This window comes from Pleuronectes platessa, chromosome 14, assembly GCF_947347685.1.
Source record: "Pleuronectes platessa chromosome 14, fPlePla1.1, whole genome shotgun sequence".
Lineage (NCBI taxonomy): Eukaryota > Metazoa > Chordata > Actinopteri > Pleuronectiformes > Pleuronectidae > Pleuronectes > Pleuronectes platessa.
The window spans coordinates 18,494,472-18,514,132 of record NC_070639.1 but is presented as its reverse complement, the minus strand read 5'-3'; the positions used below and the strand labels follow the sequence as shown (position 1 = coordinate 18,514,132).

The following is a 19,661-nucleotide window of genomic DNA, read 5'->3' as shown; positions in this document are numbered from 1 at the left end:
TAAAAATGTAGTAGAGTAGAAAGTACAGATATTTGCTGGAATATGTCGTGGAGTAAAAGTGAAAATGACCTGAAAATAAAAATGTACAAAGTATTTGTTATATCCCACCACTGCTACTTGCACAGATGTACAAATATCCTTATTCTCTTAAGATAATAGATACATTTTCCCTTTAGATTTACATCTGAGAGCTTTGTGTAAGTGTGGTTTGTTTGTGTGTAGTCTGAAATAAAGTTGTGTTAAACTATAACAGAGGGAGTACCCGTGTCTTTACATTGCTTCACTCATACTGTTGGATACCAGCTGTAGCTCTTCTCACCACCATGTGTTGCCGTCATCTTCTAACATCAACGATCAACTTTAGATCATCACTGTGATGCAAAATGTGAGAAGTACGACAAACGCAAGCGACAATATATCTGTCATCTGTCTTGTTTTTAAACATCCACTCGCTGCTACCGCTGTGATATATACTGAGTTTGCTTTGGCTCGTGAGTTTCCCCATAATGAGTTCCTCCCCAGTAGCTGTTAATGGAGTGGCTGTGATAGGCAGATTGATTACCTACAGCAGTGGGATCAGTTAATTGTTCCAGTCGGGATGATTTTTCATGTTTTGTTTTCTTCCTGTGTTTTTGCGTAATGTAGTTTCCTGTTTTCAAATGATCGCCTGTGAAATCTGTCTTTGCTTTAAGCTGCTGAGGAGGATTTTAGGTAAAGGATGAAGAATAAAAACCTTCTGTGGACATTGAGTCTTTTCTTTTCCTGGATAAAAGGCTCATTAGTTAATCAATGACTTTGATTGATTTTGCAGAAAGTATGATATGCTGATTGTTAAGTCAAACTGCAGGCCAAATATCTGTTGGTATTATGAATCCAAAATTACTCCAGTAATGCATCATTGATGTAGTCTTTCATGCAATTGAATCAATAATGACCCTGCGTATACTCGCTCTGGCTGTCAATACAATGGAGGAGATATTTGAGTTTCACCTGGACAGGGAACAAAGCAGGGCTGCTCCATCTGCTGCTGAATCCGCCGCCTCACTTTGTCTCCGCAGAGCTCCGGGTCCACTGGCTGAGGAGGAGACTCGGGCCAGTCGCCCCAGTGGACCACGCAGGACAGGTTCCTCCTCCGCAGCCCCTCACCGCACTCTGCACCCTGCACAAACACACACACACACACACAGACACACACATGACCTTGTTAAGATTCACCGACATTGTATCCTAACTTCTCTGCTAAGACAGGGTTTCAGAGGTTTCCTGTGAAGACAATTTATACCAGATTAAGAAAACAATCTGTAAACTTGGATTTTTGACCCACTATTATCGAAAGAAGAGCCACAATCCTTTCAGTTCACCTCTAATAACATCTATGTCACATTTGTGCATCAAATATTGTAAAAAATAAAATAACAAAAGGTAATATTAGGCCTGTTACTATGCTACTCTAAATATTTTTACCACAGAAACTTACATGAAAGATTCTTTAATTGTTCTTAGAGAACTGTTTCACCTTACAGCTTCTGTCCCTCACCAGTAGAAAGTGCTGCAGCCCCCCCCGCCCCCCAACTCCAGCATCCTTGGTACAATGCCATGACACAGTATGCGGCACAGATATAATGCTGGCATTTGTTTTAAAAGGCACAAACTGCACTTGACACAGTTATTAGACCTCGTGCATTCACGCAAGAGCTTTTGTTTGTTGCAAGAATGCACCACAGGATATCATCATCAATGGAGCTATTTGGAGCTGCTGGTCAGACTCTCCACAGGGCACCTTGAACAAATGTGGCAGTGCACTGCAATGTCTTTATAAGCTGCACATATTTAAAAGTGTGACGCAGAGAAAATGAATAATGAAAAACAATTAAACAAAAGTGCTGAGAGCAAAGAAAAAACCGAAGCTAAGAAGACAGTGGGCATTATTGGTGCACACTTGAGGGTGGAAAGTCATACCTCTACGGTGCATTGGGACCAGTCACTCAGCAGCCATATATAGCAAGGCTTAATGGGACAGGGTTTGGTCTGGGTGAGCTGGTTGGGACAGGGACGCCCCTCCTCGTGGGCCTCCTGCAGGATTCGCCTCGTGCGCGCCGTCAGAGCTGCAGAACATCAAGAACAAGGAACCTGAACAACACACCACAGAGGAGACTCGGGTGCAAGCTGCATGCTAACTGCGAATAAAGGCCCCAAAACACTCTAGGATCCATCCCTGTGAAAATAACTGTGAATAAAAGAGCGTGTTTGCAATGAACGGCAATCATTTATTTACGAGGGAAAAGAGGCCACTTTAGCCCCGTGAAAAAAACTGTATTTCCCTCATGACAGAGAGGAATTAGTGCAGCAGCACATTACGTCTGTGTCACCATGCCACTTTGTGCTCGGATCTAACAGTTTCCTTCACAAGTGCTTTGTTCAAGTGAGCCATTAATAATGTGTGACAGGAGGCGTTTGGTAAATGGCAACAGTAAAAGAAACAGAGGAAGTGGCCTGATGGCATTTGGGGGGGGGGGGGGGGGGGGGGTGTGTCGGGATTCTGTGAGGTTCTGAGAAAGCGTTGAAGACAGAAGTTTTGTGTGTGTGAGTGTGTCGTGTGTGTGTGTGTGAAGCGCCGGGGGAGATGCTAAACCTGGCAGGCCCCAGACAGACACAGCGAGAGGACGTCCAACTCGGGTATACCAACAATCAAAACATGAATGCCCCCCCCAGAGGGGCGAAGGGACGGTGAGGAACAGGAGACAGTGACGCAGCAGCGAGAGAGACACACAAACACAGAGAGACACAAACACACACAAACAGAGAGAGAGAGAGAGAGAGAGAGAGTGTCGAGTTGAAATCCCCACGTGAGAAGTCTAGTTAAAGTGGGAGCTTCCTGGAATGAGGGGTTAACTGTGAGGAAAACAGACAGCCCAGGACAAATTAAAATTGATGGACTTAAGAAGGCACTGTTGAGTCTCTCTAATTAACAGAATAACAAGCCCCCCCCCATCTGGGGGTTTGGCTTTGGGAGGTTGGAGAAACAATGTATGCAATCAGGTTAACTTCATTAACTCTTTGTATATTGCATGAGGTTATCACGTCCGGACTGTTCAAAGTGAAGCCAGGGCCACGCCACAGGTTAGCGTTTACTAATTGCATTTGGGGTAAATCACGCAGAGGAAGAATTTATATTTATGTTTAGGATCACTGAATCATTTACGACGTCGGCAAAGGTGAGCTGTGGGAGATTTAGCTGAAGTGAAGTTGCCATGTTGTGACCTCACAATGCTAAATCTCCCGTTAATTAAAATAAAAAAGCAGCTTCATATAGAATGCCAATAAAGTAAGGATACACATTATAGGAGAAAAGAGAATCGGCAGCTCCCTGTTTCACTGAATAATCAGGCTTTGGACTGCACATGCCCCTAAATATTTTAATGCATTTAAATGTATTCATGCACAATTCAACAACCCGGTGAAAGCCTGAGCTGGCGGAATAATGAGGAGCTGCACGTGTGGTCGACCGCGTGTGTGTGTGTGTGTGTGTGTCTGTCAGGATTGTGTTTTCCCCTTTGGTTCAAAGCGTGTTTGCTCATGAAGCTTACCTTGGCTACCGCAGGTGTGCGAGCATTCCGCCCACGGCGACCAATCGGAGAGCATGCAGCTGACAGGACAGCCAACCACGCAGCGCTCCGACAGCCTCCACCGGTTGGTCAGGCCGAGCTGGAAACAAGAGCAGAGCTGTGAGGAGGTTCAAGCTAATTATTTTTCCAGCAACAAGAGAGAGAGAGAGAGAGAGATCGCCCACATTTCCATACTTCAAATACGCAGCAGCGGTTCATGTCAGGACGGAGGAGACGAGGAGGTAATTAAGCAATTTTAGCATCAACATTGCTTTCAAATGGCAGGGAGCTATAATTGAACGTATTTTTTATATTTTTCATTAGAGAGAGTCACACTATGCGTGACACGGAGCTGACAGAATCTTTATCTTTATCAAAATAAAGCTCCTCTCACTCCCGCTGATATGCTTCTGGAAAGTTAGAGAAAGTTAAAGTGGAATTCAAGTGACACCAGAGTGGGAGTGAGACACGTGCAATGTTGTCACAATCGTACTAGAGACCCACAATAACATATTTGAGCCTTTCATTAGTTCAAAACTTTTTGCGGTCATTTTGTTGAATGTCGCAGTTGCCCCATAAGATTTCATTGTAGCCACTGGCGCCATGTTGCAGCGGCAGGTGGAGACAATCAATGGACCAAACATTTTTACAAGTACATTTATTTACACACCCACATTTATAAACACTCTTTCATTTGGTTGTAGATCATTTCTCAGTAGGAATATCAAAAGAATAAACTCCGGTCCAGTCCATGTACTCTCTTGAAGCTGTATTAAAGGTAATCAGGACTGGATTGAAGAGTTTTCAAGAACATGATATATTACAAGATTAAAGGTGTAATTTGATGAAATAAAAATTATAGTATCATGAGGATAAAGAAAAACAATCTTTATGAAAATAAGCAGCACAGACAATCTGTGTTCGCTGGAGTTCTACTTCATCTGGATCCTTCTGACCAATCTCATCATTTCATGAGAAACTACAAAACTCTTTGCACCAAACTTACACTCATCCCCTACCAAACACTTCCTCCTGCACAAAAGAGGCAAATTCCTCCAAGTCTGTGAGGTTCTTCCTTTAGAATGAACCGCTTATTTTCAAAGTGCTGGTATTTATCATAATGTGATGCTAAAGAGCCAAAAGTATTTTGTTATTGTTGAAACCTGCAACAAAGTATAACTTCACAAGATGCTTTAAATCCCTCATTTTAATACAAATTACAGGCTGATCTTCAAATATTCTTCCTGTAAAATGACACGTAGCCTAGAATTACAACTTTATTCTCATAATATTATGACTTTATCACGAAATATTGAGAGTTAATTCTTTAGTTTACAAGTCCACTTTACCTGCTCGCACTTCTGCAGCTCTACGATCTTCCCATCGCTGCGAACACAGTCCAGGATACGCAACCGTGACCCCTGGCCACATATGGCGTTTTCACTCAGCTGGCATGTACTCCATTCTGTAGTTCACACACACACACAAGGGAACATATGTGTACATTAGTCTGACCGTCCCCAGGTTGTCATCCACCGCATGTCAAATAAATCCAGTCTGCTCATTGTGTACACACTAACCTCACTTCACCTGAACACATAAACTCACACATATTTATTCTGGGAATCTCTCTGGGCTTGCAGGGAGCAGACACACCTGATCGGACAGGTCTCACACTCGCTCACATAGAGGGAACCACAATGTCCATCCCACTGGATGCAAACAACAGTCTCTGAGCCTCCTGCGGTTCAGGGCGGCAGTGCAGATGGTCCTACCTGACACTTGGTGCTGGAAGGTGAAGCAGGTGCTGTTGAGGATGCAGGGCTCTGATTGGAGCAGCTCTGGACAGACGGAGCTGTCGGAGGCCGGGGGGCGGAGGACCTGTCTGCTCCGGTTCCTCGCCGTCCCTTCATCACACTGCTGTGAGACGATGACACAACAAAACAGCTTTGTTTTAATGATTGATGGAGATGCAGGGACAAGGAGCCCGGCAGCAGGCAGAAGAACGTATGCTTCACAAAGTCACACTTATGACTTACCGGCTTATATATTATTCATTGTTTGATTAACAGTCTTTTATCAGTATTATTACATCTTTATCTATTAATTTTTAAGTCAGATTCAGACCCTGAAATAAAGATTGATATATAAATCACAGCCATTCTCTTATTTCATTAGAAAATTGAACAGAGGATTTTGCTTTCAAAGCCACAGAAAACAAAAAACACCTTTTAGAGCGATGCTGTTCAATAGATCCATTCAGTGTCTGAACAATAACCTACAGTCGCACAGCATTACTCCGACACCTCTCCTCAGGAAATCCACTCTCTCTCTCATCCTGTACAATGAGAAGCTGTTTGTAGCTGAAGGACAAACTCCAGGTGAACACCTTTCTAAAGCAATGAAAGTAAATCACTGCTATGTGAATGAGCAATGAGGGAGGGAGGGAGGGAGGGAGGGAGGGAGGGAGTTAGTTGGGGGGAAAAAAAGTAGATATTCAGGATAATGTTGGAGAGAAATTAGGAGGCAATGAGTCGATGTATTTCACAGTTTAACATGAGAGTTAGCAACAAATGAGCTAGTGCAGGAAAGTGCAGCAGCTTATTCTAGAAAGAAGCAGCTCCACTCTGTGTTTAAGATTTAATTACTGGTCCCTGACAAACAGATTATAAACATTCACTATAGTAGCAGTATTCAATTAAAATAAAGACAGAGTAAATTCCCTCAAGAAAGGTTTTGTAAACATCATAATGACTCATTATAATTCAGAGGACTATATATATTGAAATAGTAGATGTATAAACGTCAGTGTGTAGTCAACTGTCAAAACAAGGAAGTATATTTATTGTCAGTTTTCACATTGAACTGGAGGGATTATAAATAACTAATATAATATAGGAATAAATCAAGTATAAACATAAAAAAATAACACAAGGATTTGTTTTTTTAAATGTGCAGCTTAAAAAATGCTTTATTTTCAAAAGAATATGAATACAAAGTGTGAATGAAGTTTCATTTTTTGTTCTTTAACTTAACTGATTTTCACCAAACAATTTTAACACATTTTAACAACTAAAGAGCTTTAGTTTTTCTTACTCTGCTCTGACTTGTACCTTCTTGTCTCTACCTGGTGTGTGTATCTCACTGACCAACTCTGGTTCGAACCCAATTCACAGATTTCATTGGCTCATTTGGAGTCACATGACGTGATTTACAACACAGGCAATTGGGCCGCTGACCCAGTGCTATAAGGGATACATAAGCTTCGGTGATTAAAAATAGAAAAACCCTTTGTCGAGATGAGACTATTCTTTATGATTCATCTGTTATGGCTCCGGGCCTGGGTCCACATAAGTGACATCTGCTCTTTAAGGTGAGATCTTTTCTCTTCACAGGGGTGATATCAGACCACATGGTGCACAGAACCTATAATCTCCCTCTTACACCTGGCACAGACGGACAGAGTAGTTATTTTCCCATCTACTGCCAACGATGTGTATATAGCAGGTACACACTACCTGTTACACACAGATGCTCTATTTTTCTCTGCAGGGAAGTGTTCTCTCTCTCACAGCCATTAAAAACAGCAATCCGGCAAGGTGTAAAGCCACCTGGGTCTTAAAGTGAATGATCTATTCCACCCATTTGAAACTTGCGTCTGATGAGGATACTTTTGTTTTTAGCTGTTGAACAAGTAAAAGCTCATATGGAATCATCCTTAATGAATTCGCTCCATTTGCTTTGGACCATGTGCAGATATAATTAAAAAAGAACCCATTATGCCTTCCCTGAGCAACATCCACCTAATATAACGTGGAGTTAAAACTTCAAGCTGTAACTGCGGCTCGTTCACAATCCTTTTCTTTTCTAAAGAGATATTTCAATGATATTAAAGGACTGTGACCTTCATCTATATGACTTTTACGATCCCCTTGAAACCTCTTTAATTACATCTTGTAATTTGTCAAAAGACCGATGCCAAGTGTATTGGGTATTAAAACATTCAGCGACCGAAGATCTTTGGCTGTATTAGATATACCTTATTAATACTCATTATGTAGCCAACCCTGATGAAGAAAAAATTCTGCACAGATGTTTGACAAAAGATTGGTTGAATTTTGAATTGGTGATTTACTTGATGAGCCTCAGATGTCATTAGTTGAATATATTAGTTTAATACAACATAGATCTGTATAAAGAGAAGATTCAGTTGAGAGATCTCAGTATTACAATTAATAGGAGGTAGCAGATAATGTCTCAAGATAAATCTCAACTCAGTGTCAGGGACGATAATTCAAGGCAGAATACATTAAAAAATCGAATCGAATGAATTCCCCTTCTTTAAGGTTTCTCATACAGAATATTCAAGTTATCAAAAGATGTAAAAGTAACAAATTCCTTGAATTCTACACAGAAGCTCCAGATCACATGATGAACTGTATCTTCATTGGTATTTGTGTGATTCTTCTTCTCAGAGCGATGTATTAACACTTTGGTATTTACACTCTCTCCAGAAGGACACAAATCCATAGAATCGTGCTCTTGTATTCTCCAATCTGAAGTTTTGGAAAGAACTAGGACACTTGTTTAAAAATAGGGGCTATAAAATGTATTTTCATAAGAATGACTAAATAATGAAAAGTATCAGAATGGTGATACCAGAAAATGCTATTCTTCTTATATTGTAATAATGCCAATTCAAAATGATGCTAACGCCCTTGTGATGTCATTCCTACCACAGGGTAACAAATTATTCACTAAAGTAATTCAGCCGTAGATCAGTTGCAGTAGATTAATTTATAACATCATAGGATACATTACATCCTATGACATACATGAAGGATAACTGTTTTTGCAACTAGCTCAAATCCCTATAATCTGTATCAATGGGGTCCTAAGTCTCTGTCACCATTCCTTTGGGGTCAGGCCTGACTTAAAACACTGGGGGGGGGGGGGGGGGGGAGTTAAAGTACAACAGGATGCAGAAATCCGTCCCAAAAGTAATAACTTTCTGACTTAATCATAACGGCCTCATGGGGAACAACTTTCTGATCCATGTAAGCTTTAGATTGTCTCCCTATATCCCTATAGAGACATCTTAAAAACTGATCTTCAAAAGTTACACACAGACACACGCACACACACGTCTATATACTGGTGCTCAGGGTATTAAGTAGGCACATAATATGGAAAAAGCAGAATTTACTGTACCATCGACTTTTACATGGCACAGTTGAAGGCGGATAAAATTGAGCGTGACTGTAATTAAGGGAGAAATGATTAGATCTGTAAGAGAGCAACATACCAAACACCTACCAGGGGACAGAGGCGGCGTGATGAGAAACTGCATATTGCTCAAATAACACTGCAGGGGAATGGGAATCATGAAGAGAGGAGCGAGGGATGTGAGTGAATATGGAAGAACTGTCAGCTCAGTCTCTCAGGGGCAAAAAAAAAAGAAGGATTATAATGATGAAGGTGTTTGTATTGAGCTGCATTTTGCCCCTGTGCCACTGATACATCAGGACGTGAACCTCAATCACTGTCACCTCCTAACAAGGGACCTCTGTGTGAGCCTCACGCACAACTCCGCCTCCTCGGAATCAAGCTTGAGTCATACACCGTGTATGTGGTGTAGCTCATTGCACCTCTAGTGTTCAGTGTTTCAGCTACACACACTCACACGTTCGTATTCCGATGTGGAAGCAGCAGGCCCAGTTGTGTTACAATCGAAATAACAATGAAACCCACTGAGTTTAGAACAAATCTGTGAATGGAATCTGATTGTTTTTTAATTTGCAAGACGAGTCCCTAGGGCAAAAAAAAAAGAGAATTCACAGTGACAGTTTATTTCACATACTTCTTCACACCTTCTATGTTGTGAGTCACACACATGAACACACATGCGCACACACACTTCGCAGAATCTTTGCCAGGTTTGTTCTTTATCTTAAACCAAAAATGCAGATTGGCATAAAAACAGCAGAATACAAACTAGGTATAAAACAAAAATGCCACAAAGTGCGGCATCTCCAGTAAAAAGAGCAACTCAGAGGTAGCAATTAAATTCAGCCCATGCAGAGGGAGCCCTGGCCTCTGTCTCGGAAATTTTAATCCTCATCATAAACACAAACAACTAAAAATCTGCCACAAGCTGATCTAGTTCTAGCTACTACTGGACATATCACTAGATAGCGAGAGACCACTTCAACTTCATCACTTGCCACTTGTGGCTGCACGCACAACTGCAGCTGAAAATACAGATTCTGACTGTCTGCATGGATGGTAACAACTTTATGGGTGATAGTGCGAGCAAGGATGCAGCAGCTAGTGCAGCACAAAGCTACACAATGCAGCAACGGAGTAAAACGCCAAGTAAGGAATCTCTTATATGGGTCATTATGGAACTGTAGCAGGAGAAATTAGAATATGGTGGGCTGCCAAGGTCTCAATAATTTATGGGAAACACTGCTTTGATGTGGCGAGATAGGGCAGTAGCCTTGGCGGAGGAATACGCTCTCTGAGACTTTTGTGGTGAGGTGGGGCAGTTGATCTCCTTAAAAAACAAATTCAAGGATCTTAATGACTGTGTGTTAACTGTGTATCCATTCAGTGGGTTATTGCAGGGATCGAATCTGTGTGTGGTTGGAGAGGAGCAGAATTACTTGTTCAACGCTGTGTGTTAGTATATTTGTGGAAATTTCATGGTATCTGTATGGTGACATCTCTAGTATGTGCAGGGAGTAGGGTAACATCACAGCGTTATTACCCAGGATGCCGCACTTCATCACTATGCCACCTTTGCACAACACAACTCCTCTGATCTTATCACCTACACACACTTGCACAACATCCTCATTCTGGCTGAACACAGGAATGGTCCAGGGCTAAACAACTATCTGCAATTACAGTGGACCAACGTTTTTTTTACCTGAAAAACCTCTGTTTCTTCTAACACGATCCATTCGAGGATAATCTTTTTTTCCTTGGAGAATTTTAAGAATCCAAATATGTACTTCTCTGTCTCACACGAGTGTCATAGAGAATAGCGTGTCCGTCAATCAGAAGTCAGCAGCGTGGAGGGCGAGATGCTTGTCTGGGTGGAAGATGGAGAATGTGTCAGGAATGATTCAGTGAGGTTTGGTTATCTATTATTTTTTTTGTTGCAAAGGTTGGGAGAAGGACAATAGTTGTAGAAGCAAATCAGCTTAAACCAGGAGCGGTTAACATCCGGCCTCCGGGTCACATGCACCCGCAAGACTGTTGGCCTGCCCCCTCTCCTAGCCCTAGTTAAGACATCACCAGTGTGTATGGGAACTGTCAAGAAACTGATTCTTGTGGTGCCAAAATGCACCGTGAATAAATCTGGGTGCAAATGATGTGCCGGTTCAACTAAATACATACGCAACCAGTGTAAGAAGGGAGGCTGGAGCCCTGGTGGGACATATGTGTTTATAATAAACAATAATTTAGTATGGCCCTCGAAGGATGTTGTTAAATTGAAATGGCACTCTATAGAAAAAAGGTCCCCCCCCACCTTGGTCGTACGTATGAGCAGAATGTGTCAGTGTGCAAATTCCTCGTTCATTATTCAAATGCTTGCGATTGGCAGATCACGGTGTTTATGCAGGTTATTGTGCCTGGAATGATTTGAGTTTTTTTTTTTTTTCTTGGCATGGGGGGATTTAGAGCTTGAAAAAAAAGCAATATGACATTTAATGTCTTTGCTAATGTGAAAAAGATTTTGCAAACATAGACACTGACTAGTGCAGGTCCTCTTCCAAACCTGCCTGTTTGGTGTTCCTTTTTTTTTTTTAAACACATTGCATTTCGTCGTTTCAGAGGTGTGTTAAATAATTTACACAATCTTGGTTCACAACTTTTCAAAATAAAAGCTCTGTAATTCAGCTTGAAAAATAAAGCATTGCAGCAACTAAATGAAGATTTAGCTTTGACTATGGAGACTAATTCTCAAAGAGGAAGTGATTTTATGAATGTTGTCCCACCCCCCCTCCGTAGATTGTCAGGTACTGTTTGTCTGTTTATTTAAAAAATGTTAAGGTCCAAGTTGGACCAAATGTGACGCTGCACTTCCCGGCCATTAAAATTACACAAGCCAATTGTGAAGGTGACAAGATTAACTGTTCTAAATCTATTCGCCCACAGACAGACAAACTGGTAGAATTAGTAGGAAGATGTACAAACTGACATCTTTATCTGTAGCATCTTAAAAACACATAAGTTTCTCTGATACCGTGAGTCCAAATATCCGCTCACGCAGCTGTAACATTAATTTGACAGAACAAATTAGAACAGGCCCATCTTCACTGTTCCACATGTGCTCAAGTGATTTAGGGTACATTTATCTGTTGAGTCCAATCTTCTATAACCATTTTGTGCGGCTGTTACACTTTAATTGGCCTCCGAGTTAATAGCTTTAAACATTACAACATCACCGACTGCATTAAATGGCTGATTTTTACTGGTGTTCAGAGGGCTGCCAAAAGCTGGCACACCACACGACTGAGCGAAACAAAAAAGGTCTGTGGAGAAAACTCATGACTAATGAAGTAATCTCGGTTTCTCATCGCCCTAAATGCTGCTTCCTCTGACTCCAATGTTCCAGTCCAGTGAACTGGTGGGTCTGGCAGGAAACCGATACCACGCCGGCATGACCCTGTGACCAGTAGCCGGTGGCTGCGGTCACTGGGGAGCATATGCTACACAGCTCTAGCCGCAGGGCGAACATTCACCGGAGAGTAAAGGTACATTCGTAAATTCAATTTCATTTGCAGCACCCGCCGATGCAGAGCAAAATATGATTTCAAAACCACACAGCCTGGTGGATGCACATTCTGGCTCTTTATTACTAATTAATCCCAACACCTCCCTGATGAGTAAACAGACTGTTTATAAACCTTTGTATTTAGAAGAAGCCTGAAGAAACACCATCTCAACACTTTGAATCAATACATTCAAATAGTTACATGACGTGAGCTAGTGTTGATTGTTTTAACAGGAGTGTAAAGTGTTATAGTTCTCTGCAAGGATGAATACATTCTCATGAATTATTATGACCCTACATGTCAAAACAGCTCTTCTTATAAAAAATGAGCCAAAGGTACAAGACACAAAATAAATAAGAGGTATGAAGATCCATTCAGCATTTGTTTTATTATTGTAATAATAAATTCAGACATTTCTCTGACCTTCAGTTTGCAACCAATCGACAAATGCTCATCCGTTTCCCTTCAATCTTGGTTCATGAGGACTGATGTGATGAGGTGAGTTTCTGAATTGAAACCTTTATCCTTTGGGCTATTTGATTGTAACAATGTCACACACTGATGGGCTCATTTTGAATGGGAATCAAGCAGAGTCCACAATCCATCAACTGACCAAGAGGACAAGAGACCCGGGTGAACGATCAGTTGTTGCTTCTTACCAGGAAACAGCTGATCCAAGGTCCCCAGGGAGTCACCACACAGTCGTTGGGACAGGCCAGAAAGCAGACCTGGGCTCTGGGCGGCAATTCCTCCTGATCACAGAGACTGTCCTCCACACTGCTGACCTCCCCACTCGCTCCCTTCTTCACACACCTGGCAGAACAGCAGATGTGAACTTATTACTGTTGTTTTCTGGGTCAAACTGGGTTTCTGACTCAAAACAGATTACAGTTTCTTATTATTCTTAAAACTACATCCACAATTTATCTGTTTTCTCAACATTCAGCTTTATAAAACTGAAATGGGCAAAAAGTCGTATTACTGTTTTTAATGGAAATGAGTGACTTCAGGTTACCAATTCATTTTCAGGAAGAAAAGGAGGACAAGAACTAATTTTAGTTTTGTGGTTGTGATTCGTACTTGAAGTTCGACATACACTTTAATAAACAAAACCAATCCAGATGCTTCTGACACAGTGACACAGTTTTACAATAGGAAAGTCCTAAATCAGAAACCTGTACATGCTACCGGAAGTAAAGGTCATCACTTCAGTGCTTTGGTCTGTGGCTGTTACGAAAATCACTAAAAAAGGCCCAGCAAAGAAATCTGGCACCACTCATAGGCAAGCGCTACTTTGTTTTAATTGTTTGTTCTCCCCTGGCACCGCAAGTGTCAGGACCACTGTTGAGTGCCAGCTACAGGACCGCTGCCAGTCTGCCTCTCCCAGAGTGGGAGTCGCGGTGCCAGGCTCGCAGCGTGCCAAGGCCGACTCACTGACCTGATCTTTCGGCTCTGGACTCCCTCCCCGCAGGCTGGCAGGTCATCCACGCTGTTGATGGTGCAAATGGACCAGGGCTCCATCCTCCACTCATACTGGCTGCATACGCTGTGGCACGGCACGGCCTCGTACACCTGTGCATGTGCAACACAGACACACACAGAGAGAAAGAACATGCGCGTGAGGTTTAGTAGAAAGAATGTGCAACCTTAAGAGCTGGAGATGCATACAAATCTGCGAGTGCACAACACACAAACATAGACACACTATACTACATGTACAGGGAGAGAGAATTGGAGCATACCCTTGTACAAAGTGTAGAGGATATTAGGGACAATTCATATAAGACAAACGAGGTGTCTCCAGGTTCAACCTCATGGGGTTTCTTCTAACAAGCAAAAAGCAACACTTATTTTGTTCTAAGGTATAACCTTCTTACATGATCCTAGAAGTCTACACACTGTTTTACATGAAAATGCCTTGGTGCTGTTGTATGGGTCTGCATTATGCTTCTCTGGAAGGTGAAGTCTTAATATACACTCCCAATCAATGCCTTGTCTACAATGGACATTTACACCTCAGCTTTACATCTCTACATCTCAGTTGGACTTTTTTATTTTTTCGTAAATTTGCCATCCAGACAGGATCATAAAAAAAAACTACAAACGCTCAAACAAGCATGCCAGGCCACTAGGTGGCGATATAATCTACATCAACTATATGTCAAATACCAGAGATGAACATGCGAGCCTCCTCAGTGAACTTTGTTCCAGGTAATAATGGGTGAGGCAGATGCTGGTCATGTGGTGCAGTAATGCTACAATTAGCTGCAAACTTGTAAATAGAGTTAAGCTGTGATGTTAAAGTTTCCCAAATGATAAGTTTCACACGAAAACATAGATACACAAAAACCTTTTGGAAAATCTGCTCTTCTGAATCCATAAAAATCTGTTTAAGTGATTTTGTTTTACTAAATACGCGCATTAGTTTTAGAAGAGCATGAGATGCATCAGGGTGATGTCCCTAATATTTTCTACATTCAGGCTATGACAGGCTAAACTGACAGCATTGGAATAGATAGTAACAGAAGATAAAAGAAATGTTCGACGACCTGAAACAAACCTTAACCACAGAGCGGCTCTGAACTAACTGATCCACACTCATCATTCTACTGCTGCAGCAAAAGAAAATAAAAAGGGTGTTTTATTTACTCTGAAATAAGACCTACGCATGATATGGTGAGAACAACATGTGGTGTGTGTAAAGCCACAATGACCACGGCCCTTCAGCTGAGGACGTAATTGGCTGGACACTGAGCCTGTTCAGCCTCTCCCCCCCCTCCCCACTCAACCGGTGACTCTGGCATGTCTGTGTAACCGAGGGAGCAGCCAGCACACTGCTCCTGTAAACACATGTTTACTCTCAATCTATGTAAGTCTGCCACAGTAAAAGGTATACTCCAGAGGACAATTTGTGGAAAAAGCTATGACAAGCTGTAATGGGTGCCTGTAAGTGTGTGTTTATGAGTGTCTGTGTTTGTGTGTGCGTGTGTGTGTTTGTGAGAGAGAGAGCAGACTAGAGACCGGGAAGCAGTGTTGAGTATTCCCTCCCCTACGGGCCACACAGATGCCTATTACACACCCTCATCATCTCCCATCTGTCCCCGCAGATACCCCTGCTGGGTAAACTGGCAACTGCTCTGCTCCCACGTCCTCCAATAGCACTCGAGACACCCGGGTCCAGCTTAACAGCTAATTTTCATCACGGGGAAAATAAAGTAACAACCCAAAGAAACCTTCGAGCCAATTTCCACAATATCTCCACGTAGTTATCGAGCTCTTAACATTCTAACCATGTGACCGCACCACACGGACGACATGACACCGGCTTGGTCAGACAGATATTAAATCATTTTGATAAGGTAACAAAAATACAGCATATACACATTCACATCCTCGACAAAAAAAAGAATCGGTTTTACAGTTCCGATAAGCTGCAACAGATCGGATCTCCTCACTGGTTAAATGTGACGTGCCCAGTCTCCAGCTCTTTGGTTCTCTTATAGACACAGTCATGAAATCGAACACACTTCACCAACTATTCACATTGGAGCGGCTGACTCCAGTACATGTCTGTCTGAGTCCCTCCAGTTAAAACAAAGTAGACTGAATACCATCCTAATGCACTTCACATCCCCAGCTCTGCACGCCTCTCTCCAACCAAAGCTATTGTTCCTTCCTCTCGACCAGACGACCAAATGGGGGGGTTCACGGGAGTGTGGGACGAGGACAGACCTGGCATGCAATTTTCTCTTCATTAGCTCAAGCATAGTATATGTACAGAATGAACAGCACTGACCTGAGCCTGCGTGGATGTCCGTATTAGCAGTGCATGACAAGCCAGAAGTTGGGCAGGGGAGAGAAGAACAATGATATGATCATTAGTTTGGATTTGGCCTGCAGTGACAGAAAGGTATAGTTTTCTCTCTTGAATTTATTGGCTTTGAAAAAAAAAGAAAATGCTGCATCCCGCTATCTGCGCTGCTTTAACGAGGGGAAAGGATAATTAAGTGCTTCATCATTTATGGTGAATCTAGCGATGCTGGATGTTTTTTCGCCAAACTGAATGATTCATATCGCTGAGAGAGTTTTTTTTTAAGTGCTGCAGTTGGACGCAACAGATGTGCAATGGCCATACCCGCCGCTGAAGGCAACTCCCAGAAATTAATTTGTCTGGAGACGGGGGGGAGAGGGAAGTCGGCGTGGATGAGCATATGCTTTGAGACGCTGTGTGCTCTGTATCTTAACAAGCTCACGGAAAAAGTGGCTGTTAAAGTGTTGAACTTAACTAACTTTTCAGGCCGTGCCGAGTCTCCACAGTGAGAAGAGACATTCAAATAAAACATTCAAATTGTCTATCTGTGCCTGGATTTTTTGTCTTTCTAAATGACCCGACAAATAGAATGCCAGGTGTAGCAATGACAAGGGAAATGGCCCCACCCTGCTGTTAGTGCTGTTTCCATAAGGTACAGGGGAAAAGAAGCAAACCTGACCCCCGACACTGACAGGAAGTTGTGTTAGAAGAGCGTGAACCTAATTAAAGTAACCAACCATATGGGACTCTCAAAGACATAAAGCTAACACACCCACAACAAACATGGGACAATCAATCAACACAACATCTGGCATTCTATTGGTTGGGGAATTCTGATAAACGTATGGCAGGCGTTTGACACACACACACACACACACACACAGAAGCAGTGTGAGTGTGAGATGAGCCGAAGCCGGAGCACAGGAAGTCTAAGCACAAGCAGGGTATACTTAACTGCAAGTGCAGGGTTGTGAGGGAAATGATTACAAAATCTGAACCAGAAATCCATAAATAATTCTCTCAAACTGAAAGACCACGCTCTATAATAAAGGCAGGGAAAGAAAAGCTATATGTGACAAATGGTGAGAGTAGGCACACGCATGCTGTGTAAACACTGTGTAACTCCTCATTCTCTCCGTTCATTAAATCATGACTGCACGTCTGAGTGGGATCAGAGGCTCAGGGTCATCTCTGGTTAAAAGGCAACAGTTAATGATCGTTTCATTTTAAGTCTCAGATTTATAGACAGAAATATTTGCCAGCTGAAACTACCTCATGCGTGCCGTGGAATGTAAATGGCTCTTTTCGTTAATATCTCTCATCTGCTCTCTGAGATAATGGTTGTGGCTTCAATCCAAAACCCATAAAGAGTCATAATGCACACACATAAATGCATGCTTTATTTGACTATGCAATGATGCATCTGCATACATATTGAGACAGCACACAGGCCTATTTTTGTGAACAGGCCCATATGGATGAGTAAGAAAGCAATGGCTTGTCTAGCGACACGATGTGGGATCTCTCATGAGATGACAAGTTGAAATTGGGCCAACATGTGATGCAGAGTTATACATTACCGCCTCTCTAACACATGTGATGAGGAGATATATTTGTGCTTTTGAGAGAAGCTACAAAATATTTATGTTTTCTTCCCCCTGAACACTGAAATCTATGCTACAGAACATTATTTAGACGAAAGGAGATAAGATGCAGGCACAGGGCCTAGAACATTTTGCCAAACAACACAAAAAAGTGTGTTGACTGTCCAAACACCCGACACAACAACAAAACGACAAATAATCTGAAGAAAGGTAAATGGCAATACCATGATGAGGAGAAGCAGCAAGACTATCTGTGCCATCACTATAGACTGTTGAGAATGACATCGCCATCACACTGACCCCCCCCCCCCCCCACACACACACACACTTCCTTACAAAAGAATGGGATCGAAGCCAACATGCTACACTACATGCAACGTGAAGTATTTGAACATGTTAACCTATAGAAGTGGATGTTCTCCTCATTGTACCTTTAATAAAGAGCATGTTCCTGCATCACATCTATATGTTATCATGACATGTTATCAGTAGTACGCCATTAAGGCTCATTTAAGCTAAAGGTTAGATATGTATGAAACAGGGAGAGTCTCCTGTCTGTACTCTGTATTCATTTGTGTTTTGAAGAAATCATGCGTGTGCACGTTCTTACGGACACACCGGACAAGCGCACACACTCTCGCCCAAGGGCACGCCCGGGGTGTGTGTTCGCATCCCTACATCCGCTAGCAAGAGGTCACTTATGGTGAAACACAGGTTAACCCTGAGATTCCCAAAGTGTCTTGTGGTCTCCAACACTTCTCTTTTCATTTTTCAGTGAACTAGGCAGTTGAGGGTGATCGTGCAATCGCTGTAGCTGCCTTGTAACAGTCCAGCATTTACAAGGCACTTGTTGCTTTCCTTCTGTTCAGTTGGACAGAGCCAGAGAGAGAGAGAGAGAGAGAGAGAGAGAGAGAGAGAGAGAGAGAGAGAGAGAGAGAGAGAGATAGAGCCTGAAGAAATATCCAGTTAATTGTGGATAATTTACAGATTTACACCATTTAGCAAAAAAAACAAAAACTCGTTGGTTGTATTTCCTGTTACTCTCTTACAAGCTCACAGCGATTGAGCAACAACCTTGACTTCAAAAGAGTCATCCATTTTTTTCCAAAAGATAAGCGTGTATTTAAAATGCACCCAGCCACTCAATACAATTTGTTTTTCTAATTTGGAGACAGAAGCTATGATTAACCTTTGTATCTGAGGTAAACGCTGTGTACCATCTGGGTGGCTGGAGGCTCGAGAGAGGTTCTGAAATCGAGCCCTACTGGGTGGCAGCACTTCAGAACGCCTTAACAATATGCATGGTTTGTAATGCAAGGAGACAGCTGGCCCTTTTTTTTGGGCCGAGCCTAAAGGGGGAATAACACATGCCCAAGCATTGCTCGACGTTAATTACACCTGATTGGCCCTCGGTATTTCTATCAGCGGTTGGCTCCAAAAGTCTTTGGTTCTAATGGAGAGAGATGAGTTTAGCACCTGGGTGCAGTGGGGGGGAAAAGAGAAATCTAAAATATGTTTCCTAATTTATCTCTCTCTGATATTCGGCCTGTAGCCATGTTGACTGGCTGTCGGCAGTTATTGACAAGCGGACAGCATGCCAATGGATAAAAGAGAGATATACTCATAGAATATTTTTGAATGTTGGAGAATTATATGTAGATTTTTAATGATTCCCGGAGGATGAATACCAATGTTTTTGGCAACCTCGTATCTTACGAGTGAAAACTACCCAGTTCGCTCCTTTGATACAAAGTAAAAGACGAGTTATTGAAGTAAAAACCTTTATCTCTGTTGAAACACTATTCTCAAGCACATTTCACTCCTTCAGATTATATTCTCGTGTAAAATGTTCACA

The 19,661-nt window shown here is 42.2% G+C and overlaps 1 protein-coding gene across 1 annotated transcript in view; it reads right to left on the bottom strand.

The window, feature by feature from the left end:
- Positions 1-19,661, bottom strand: part of thsd7ba (thrombospondin, type I, domain containing 7Ba) — a 132,266-nt gene that overhangs the window by 10,728 nt on the left and 101,877 nt on the right. The window contains exons 15-22 of the mRNA XM_053439976.1: positions 16,188-16,193; positions 13,830-13,963; positions 13,051-13,204; positions 5,381-5,525; positions 4,955-5,070; positions 3,588-3,705; positions 1,960-2,105; positions 991-1,159 (exon numbers count right to left, since the gene is read on the bottom strand). Coding sequence (XP_053295951.1) covers positions 991-1,159; positions 1,960-2,105; positions 3,588-3,705; positions 4,955-5,070; positions 5,381-5,525; positions 13,051-13,204; positions 13,830-13,963; positions 16,188-16,193 — 988 coding nt within the window. The remainder of the gene's footprint in view (positions 1-990; positions 1,160-1,959; positions 2,106-3,587; positions 3,706-4,954; positions 5,071-5,380; positions 5,526-13,050; positions 13,205-13,829; positions 13,964-16,187; positions 16,194-19,661) is intronic.